Here is a 7,981-nt window from a genome sequence, read left to right on the forward strand (position 1 = left end):
AATTTAAAATTAAATTTTTAATTTAAAATTTAAATTAAATTTATACATTTAGTTTTTAAAATCAATTTTTTTAATTTTAAATTTTAAAATTAAATTTTTAAATTTAAATTTTAAAATTACATTTTTAAATTTAAATTTTAAAATTAAATTTTTAAATTTAAATTTTTAAAACACCTCTCAGTTACCCCATGTCTAAGTCAAAAAATTACTTATTCCAACATACCTGGAGCACAGGCAGGGAGCCAGGGGGAAAACCAGGGTGGCAGAGAGTGAAAATCCCAAGTGACAGCCCTCACTGGTGACACTGCAGCTCTGCTGAGGAATGGGATGGGAGTTTCTCCTCTGTGTCCCAGATATTCAGTGAGGAATTGTGCCAGCCCCTCCCTGGCTCCTCTCCTGAAGGGGAAGATGTGCAGGGACTCAGTGCTTCAGCCAGGGGAGGCTGTGGCTGCAGAAGGGCCAGGGCAGTGTGCAGGGCTCTGGGGCCCAGCCCAGCCCAGCTCTGCTCCTGCCCCATCTCCAGCTGGGCCATCGGGAACTGGTCCGAGTGCAGCCGCAGCTGCAACGAGGGCGTCCGGACCCGCAGCGTCTTCTGCAAGAGGAAGATCTCTGCCAGCGAGGAGAAAACCCTGGATGATGCCTCCTGCAGCCAGCCACGGCCCAAGATGCTGGAGCCCTGCAACAACCAAACGTGTCCTCCCGAGTGGGTGGCCCTGGACTGGTCAGAGGCGAGTGCCAAAGGAGGGACATGGAGCTGGGGAAGGGGCTGAGGAGCAGCTGAGGGCACTTGGCTGGTTCAGCTGCAGCCCAGGAGACTGAGGGGAGGCTCCTCGGGGGCTGCAGCTCCTCCCCAGGGCAGGCACAGGGGCAGGGGCTGAGCACTGCTCTGGGACAGGGACAGGAGCCCAGCAAGGGCTGGAGCTGGGCCAGGCCTTGGCATGGAGCTCAGGGCAAGGTTCTGCCCCCCGAGGCTGCTGGGCACTGCCCAGGCTCCCCAGGGAATGGTGCCAAGGCTGCCAGAGCTCCAGGAGCTCCCAGGGCTGCTCAGGGTGGGGGTGTTGGGGTGGCTGTGCAGGACAGGGGTTGGATTTGATGATCACTGTGGGATCCAGCTCAGGACCTTCTGATTCTGTGATTGACACCATCCCTCCTCTCTCTGAGGGCGCTGCTCCAGGAGCACAGTGCCAATCACCAGTGACAGCCATGGATGTGACAATGTGGTATCTCAGGAGCCAGGAGAGGTGGGAGCAGCAGGGGGAGGAACAGGAGCTGCCTCTGTCCCCTCCTTGACCGTGTCCCCCATCCCTGCAGTGCACCCCGAGCTGCGGGCCCGGCTTCCGCCACCGCATCGTGCTGTGCAAGAGCGGCGACCACAGCGTCACCCTGCCCACCTCCCAGTGCCACGAGGCCACCAAGCCCCCCACCAGCATGAGGTGCAACCTGCGGCGCTGCCCCCCGCCCCGCTGGGTCACCGGCGAGTGGGGAGAGGTAGGGACAGCCCTCCCCACGGGGGGACTGCAGGAGGAGCCTCCCCAGCCCTTCAAATCCAGCAGAAGCCTGGGTGGTCACCACAACTATCCAGGGACCCTTTTTGGCTCATTTGTGGTGACCCTGGGGGTGTCCCAGGCCTAGAAGGACCTCACAGAAGTCATTGAAGGGTCCCCATGGGTGGCTGGGGGTCAGCAGGGGTGGGCTGGCCCTATTGCCAAGCAGGGCCACTGCTGGTCCCCCCAGAGCTCAGTGGGGTGACCCTAGCAGTCCTCCCTGTATCAAATTCAAGGAGCCCTCAATGCAGGGAATGATTGGCATCTGACTCTATGATTCAGAAAAAATTGTTTTATTAAAACTATATTGTATTACAGTAATACTATATCAAAACTGTACAATTGTTTTATTAAAACTATACTGTATTACAGTAATGCTATATCAAAACTACACAATTTTTATTAAAACTCTAGTATATTACTATACTATATTACTATATATACTATATTACTACATGGTTATTTTTTTAAAACTATACTATATTATTTTATTACAACTATACTTTATTAAAACTATACTATATTAAAAGTATACTAAAGAGATAATGTACTAAAGAAAAACCCATGACTGTCTGAGACAGCCAGGACACAGCTTTGGGTGATTGGCTAATCACTCAAAACAATTTTCACTGGTGTCCAATTAATAAATCACTTTTGGTAAACAATCTCCATAACATATTCCACATGTGCAAAAACAGGAGCAGCAGGTGGAGATAAGAATTGTTTTCTCTTCTTCTCTGAGGTTTCTCTCTGCGTTTCCCAGGACAAATCCTTGGGAAGTTGTGCCTGCAGCTCTCTGTGAAGGGAGCTGAGGCCACACTCCCTGCCTTGAGCACCCCTCGAGCTGCAGGGTGATGTGGGGGTGCAGGAGGCCTGGGAAAGGCAGGGATTTAGGGCTGGGTGTGGGATCATCCCCAAGCCCTGCAGAATCACACCAAGCATTTTTGGGATGCAGGGCCACATCACCCACTCATGCCAGGAAGGGAAGGAACAACCCCCTCCAGCACCCTTTGCACCCCCTAACCCCCCCTGTGCCCGCTCCTGTCACCTTGCTGGTGGCCCTGGCAGCTCCCTTGTGCTGTCCCCACAGTGCTCTGCCCAGTGTGGCCTGGGCCAGCAGAGGAGATCCGTCCAGTGCCTGGCCCACACCGGGCAGCCGTCCATGGAGTGCGTGGAGGCCCTGCAGCCCCCCGGGATGCAGCAGTGCGAGACCAAGTGCGAGTCGGGGCCCACGGACAACCCTGAAGGTGAGGGGGCTCTGCGGAGGGGACACGTGTCCCACTGGGGACGGGGACATTGGAGCCAGCACAGCACCAGATGGGCTCTGGGGTGGGGAGATCCCATCCCTGGAAGTGTCCAGGTTGAACATTGGGGTTTGGAGCACCCTGGGATAATGGAAGGTGTCCCTAACCATGACAGGGGGGTGGAAAATTTTATCTTTGAGGTCCTTCTGCCCATCCCTGTGGCCCACCCAGGTTCTTTGCCCTGGCACTGCCTGACACAACTCTTACATGGCTGAGTGTGGGGTGGGGCCATGTAGAGACCCCAGAGGCCCAGACACAGCACGGGGGGGTCCCACATGTCCCCCCAAAGCAGCCCAGCATCACAGCTCATCCCCTGCACAGAGTACTTGGTCCATGGGGTGTAGTGCCAGGAGTACAGGAGGGGTCTCTGCAGAAGGGACAGTGTCCCACTCTGGGGATAGGGACATGGCAGCTAGAGTTGGGCTCCAGGATGGGAGAACCTATCCCTGGAAGTGTCCAGAGCTGGGTTGGATGAGGTTTGGAGCACCCTGGGATAGTGGAAGGTGTCCCTGTCCATGGCAGGGGGTGACACTGGATGGACTTTAAGGTCCCTTCCAACCCAAATCATTCTGTTGAAAATGTGGCCATTCTGTGGCTCTGGTCCCCTCTGGTCCCAGGTCAACCTGGTGTGCCATGACCCCAAGAAATGAAGGAACTCCACACTGAGAAATGCAGGTGTTGTAGAAACAGGCGATCCCCCAGCCAGGGAATAATGTGCCCCGACTCCATGATTCAGAAGGCTGAACAATTGAACAATTATAGCTTTATTAAGCTATATTATATTATACTAATACTATACTAAATTACATACTAAAAGGATACTACAAAGATACTAAATAAAAACCCATGACTGTCTGAGACAGTCAGGACACAGCTTTGACCCAACTGGCCAAGGAAACAAAACAATCCTCAGCAGAATCCAACTGACAAATCACTTTGGGTAAACAATCTCCATAACCCATTCCACAGGTGCAAGTAAACAGAGATAAGAATATCGACAATAAGATAAATAATAAGAATATAGAGATAAGAATAGAGATAAGAATTGTTTTCTCCTCTTCTCTCTGTGCTTCTCACTGCCTTCCCAGGGAAAATCCTGGGAGAGAGAATTATGTCTCTGTGCTCAGAGAATGTGAGTGCCACATGCAGGAACTGCACCTGGCAAAGGCACATTTTCATTAGTGAGGTCCTCAGCAGCTTCTTCATAATGGCTGCATCTTCCAGCTCCCTGACAAAGCCCCCCCAGGATCTCCTCAGCCTGGCTGTATTGAATTTTCAGGGAACCCCCAACAAGGAGACAGAAATTGATGTATCTGACTCCAGAGCAGAAGGCTGCATGTTCTAATCACGTCGGGATCACCACTCACTGAATTTGCAGGGAACCCCAACAAAGGGGAAAGAAATGATGCATCTGACTCCATCTTACCAGAAGGCTAATTAATTATTTTATTATACTAGATTATTCTATTCTATATTACATTACATCTAAACTGAATCTGCCAAGCACTCAACTGCCCAGAATCTCGTGACTGTCACCCCACAGTCCTGACACACACACACACACCTGGCCCTGACAGGCCAAGGAAACAAAACACCATCACTGTGGGTAAACAATCCCCATATTGCATTCCACTTTGGCACAAACACAGGCACAGCAAATGACATAAGAATATTCTTGGGAAGAATTGTGCCTTGCTTTTCTCTGTGAAGAGAAATGTGGGGCTACACACTTGGTCCTGACAGGCCAAGGAACCCAAACACCATCACTGTGGGTAAACAACCCCACATTGCATTCTGCTTTGGCACAAACACAGGCACAGCAAATGAGATAAGAATTGTTTTTCCTTTCTCTGAGGTTCAGAGACTGTGAAACCCAGAAATATTCTTGGGAAGAACTGTGCCTTGCTTTTCTCTGTGACGAGAAATGTAGCTGCATGTCTGTGACCCTGTTCCCCCCTCTGTGTCCCTGCAGAATGCAAGGATGTGAACAAGGTGGCCTACTGCCCGCTGGTCCTCAAGTTCAAGTTCTGCAGCCGGACCTACTTCCGACAGATGTGCTGTAAAACCTGCCAGGGCCACTAGGACACAGCGGGACACATCGGGGACCCCCGTGGCAAAACTGGAAGGCCAAAGCTTCACTGGAGGGCCCTGCCCTCCCCGGGAACCTCCCCTGGCTCCCGCACGGACTCCGGTCACGCTCCCACGGGCGTCTCCCAAACCCGTCCCCCACAGACCCCCTTGGCCCCCCGAGCTTGACAGAGGCAGGATCCCCGTTCAACCACTGCAGCCCCAGCTGGATGAGTGCTGGGAGAGGGGGGAGCTGGGCACAGCAGGGACTTTACTTGAAATTCTGATGTTGTTATTTATTAGTAGCGGAGCCAGGTCCCGCTGGGGGAGGCGGCACCGCTCGCCCCGCTCCTGCCTCATCCTGCTCCGTGTCCCCAGGGCACCATCACAGGGCTTGGGCACTCCAGGGGCTGCTGCCCTTCGCTCGGGACGCCAGGGGAGCCAGGGAGGAGGGTTCAGGTGCCTGGGGTGGCCAGCGTGGCTTGTGGCTCCTGGGTGATGGGTGGAGAGGAGCTGCTGTGGGGAGTGGGGCTGGAGCAGGGATGTTGTCCCTTGGTTTGCACCCTGTCACCTCAGGACTGGGATCAGGCCACCCCATGAGCTGAGGGGGCTCTCCAAACTCCCATAGCCACCAGCTTGGATTGGGCTGTTCCCCTGTTTGCCCTTGTCACTTTTAGGACCAGATTTTACCCCTGAGCTGGGGGCAGAGGCGTGCTGGGGCTTGCAGTCCCTGCATGGGCATCGAGGCTGTGCCAGGCTCAGGGAGAGCAGCACAGGACACAAATGGGCCTGGCACAGTGTCCCCAGGGCCTGGCACAGTGTCCCCAGGGCCTGGCACCCCAGAGATAGCCTCAGGCTCACTTCCAAAGGTGCTTGACTTCCAAAGGTGCTTTGCCTCCAAAAGGTGCTTTGCCTCCAAAGGCAGCCTGGCCACGGGTGGCCGTGGCCTCGAGGTGCCAGTCCCAGTGCCACCCACCCCTCTGCCCACAGGAGGCCTCCAGAGATGGGAAGAGAGCAGGTTTGAAATTCCTCCAGGTCACCTGGTGGCCACACCTTGGCCAACTCCTCCATGGGCAGCCTGTGGAGGAGACCTGACTTCGACTCTCCAAAGCTTTTTGTTGGCATTGTAATTGTAATTATGGCGATTATTTTCAGGCCTTTCCACATCACAGCGATGGGAAAGCTTTGTCCAAAGCCGTGTTTTGTTCCCTTGGGGCCATCCCTGTGGTGCAGGGAGGGGACAGTCCCCTTCTCCCCAAGCAAAGCCCCTGTGTGTTCCTCTCCCAGCTCCATTTTTGTGTCCACCTGCTCCTCGGCCGATCGCAGCTTCTCTGGTGCTCAGCAAACCTCGTTTCTCTTCCTTCCTGGTGCCATGCTCCAGTTCTGATGGTTTTGGGTGAGGGGAGGGGGTGTTTTCACCATTTTTATATCGATATATATCCTACTGACCAATGTTTAACATACTAACTCTTGAGGAGGAGCGACGTAAGGCATGAATTATAATAAAGGAGTAGCTACGATCCCGGGCACAGCCTCTGCTCCCACTTGTGTTCCTCCAGTCTGGGGTTGGGGTTGTGTGACCGTGTTCACAGGGGTTGTTGGACTGAGGAAGAGATGAGGATCTGACTCCATGTTTCAGAAGGCTTGATTTATTATTTTACGATGTATATTACATTAAAACTATACTAAAAGAACAGAAGAAAAGGTTTCATCAGAAGGCTGGCTAAGAATAGAATAGGAAGGAATGATAACAAAGGCTTGTGGCTCAACTCTCTGTCTGAGCCAGCTGGGCTGTGAATAGCCATTAATTACAAACATCCAACATGGGCCAATCACAGATCCACTTGTTGCATTCCACAGCAGCAGATAATCATTGTTTACATTTTGTTCCTGAGGCCTCTGACCTTCTCAGGAGGAAAAATCCTAAGGAAAGGATTTTTCATAAAAGATGTCTGTGACAGGGTTGGGCACCCTCAGCACCACAATCCACTCCAAATAAGGAGGTTTGGAAGCAGGGGAGGGTTTTCCTTGGGAAAAGCAGGTGGGAGAGGTGGGGATTCACCCAGAGCTGTTTTAGGATGTGGAGGAAGAATTTCCCCCATGGCACAGAGACCCCCCCCATGCTGGTGATGCTGGGCTGGGCCAGGAGGGGAGGGTGGGATTCTGCCCCACTCAGGTGAGACCCCACCTGCAGAGCTGCCCCAGCCCTGGGCAACAGCATCAGGAGGACGTGGAGCTGCTGCAGCCAGGCCAGAGGAGCCATAGAGATGCTGCAAGGGCTGGAGCCCCTCTGCTCTGGAGCCAGCCTGGCACAGCTGGGCCTGCTCACCTGGACAAGAGAAGGCTCCAGGGAGAGCTCAGAGCCCCTTGCAGGGCCTGAAGGGGCTCCAGGAGAGCTGCACAGGGACTGGGGACAAGGCCTGGAGGGACAGGAGCCAGGGAATGGCTCCCACTGCCAGAGGGCAGGGCTGGATGGGATCTTGGGCAGGAATTGTTCCCTGGCAGGGTGGGCAGGCCCTGGCACAGGGTGCCCAGAGCAGCTGGGGCTGCCCCTGGATCCCTGGCAGTGCCCAAGGCCAGGCTGGACAGGGCTTGGAGCACCTGGGACAGTGGGAGGTGTCCCTGCCATGGCAGGGGTGGCACTGGATGGGATTTAAGGTCCCTCCCAACCCAAACCATCCTGTAACTCTGCAGGGGACAGGGTGGCCAGGAACTGTCTCAGACCTCAGTTTCCTGCAGTAACCTCACTCTGCTCTGCACATCAAGTGGAGGGGGGAAAAAAAACCCCAAAAAAACAGCAACAAAAAATATGCAACCAAAAGCATCTCATTCCTAAAACCACCTCCAAGCACTGACTGGCCACCACTGGACAGGTGACATCCAGGTGTCACTGCAGGGTGAGGGGAGAGGTCACCAAGGCTCTGAGCATCCCTGCTGGGCTCTGTCCTGCATCCTGTCCCTCACCCAGCAGCAGCAGCAGCAGAGGTGGGGACACCCTGGGCAGGGCCACCCCCAAGTCCCTGGTAGCGAAGCTGCCGCTGTCCTCCCCACCCCCCCGCGCACGAC

General features: G+C 53.9%; 1 protein-coding gene across 2 annotated transcripts in view; it reads left to right on the forward strand.

Annotated features, from left to right (window-relative positions):
* Positions 1 to 6,442, forward strand: part of ADAMTS10 (ADAM metallopeptidase with thrombospondin type 1 motif 10) — an 81,278-nt gene extending 74,836 nt beyond the window's left edge. For both annotated transcript variants that reach the window (XM_005429493.2, XM_031064043.1), the window contains 4 exons: positions 524 to 728; positions 1,312 to 1,488; positions 2,635 to 2,791; positions 4,821 to 6,442. In XM_005429493.2, coding sequence (XP_005429550.1) covers positions 524 to 728; positions 1,312 to 1,488; positions 2,635 to 2,791; positions 4,821 to 4,930 — 649 coding nt within the window. In that variant the 3' untranslated portion in view covers positions 4,931 to 6,442. The remainder of the gene's footprint in view (positions 1 to 523; positions 729 to 1,311; positions 1,489 to 2,634; positions 2,792 to 4,820) is intronic.
* The last annotated feature ends 1,539 nt before the right edge of the window (positions 6,443 to 7,981 follow it).

Source organism: Geospiza fortis, unplaced genomic scaffold (assembly GCF_000277835.1).
Source record: "Geospiza fortis unplaced genomic scaffold, GeoFor_1.0 scaffold80, whole genome shotgun sequence".
In the NCBI taxonomy this organism is placed as follows: Eukaryota; Metazoa; Chordata; class Aves; order Passeriformes; family Thraupidae; genus Geospiza; species Geospiza fortis.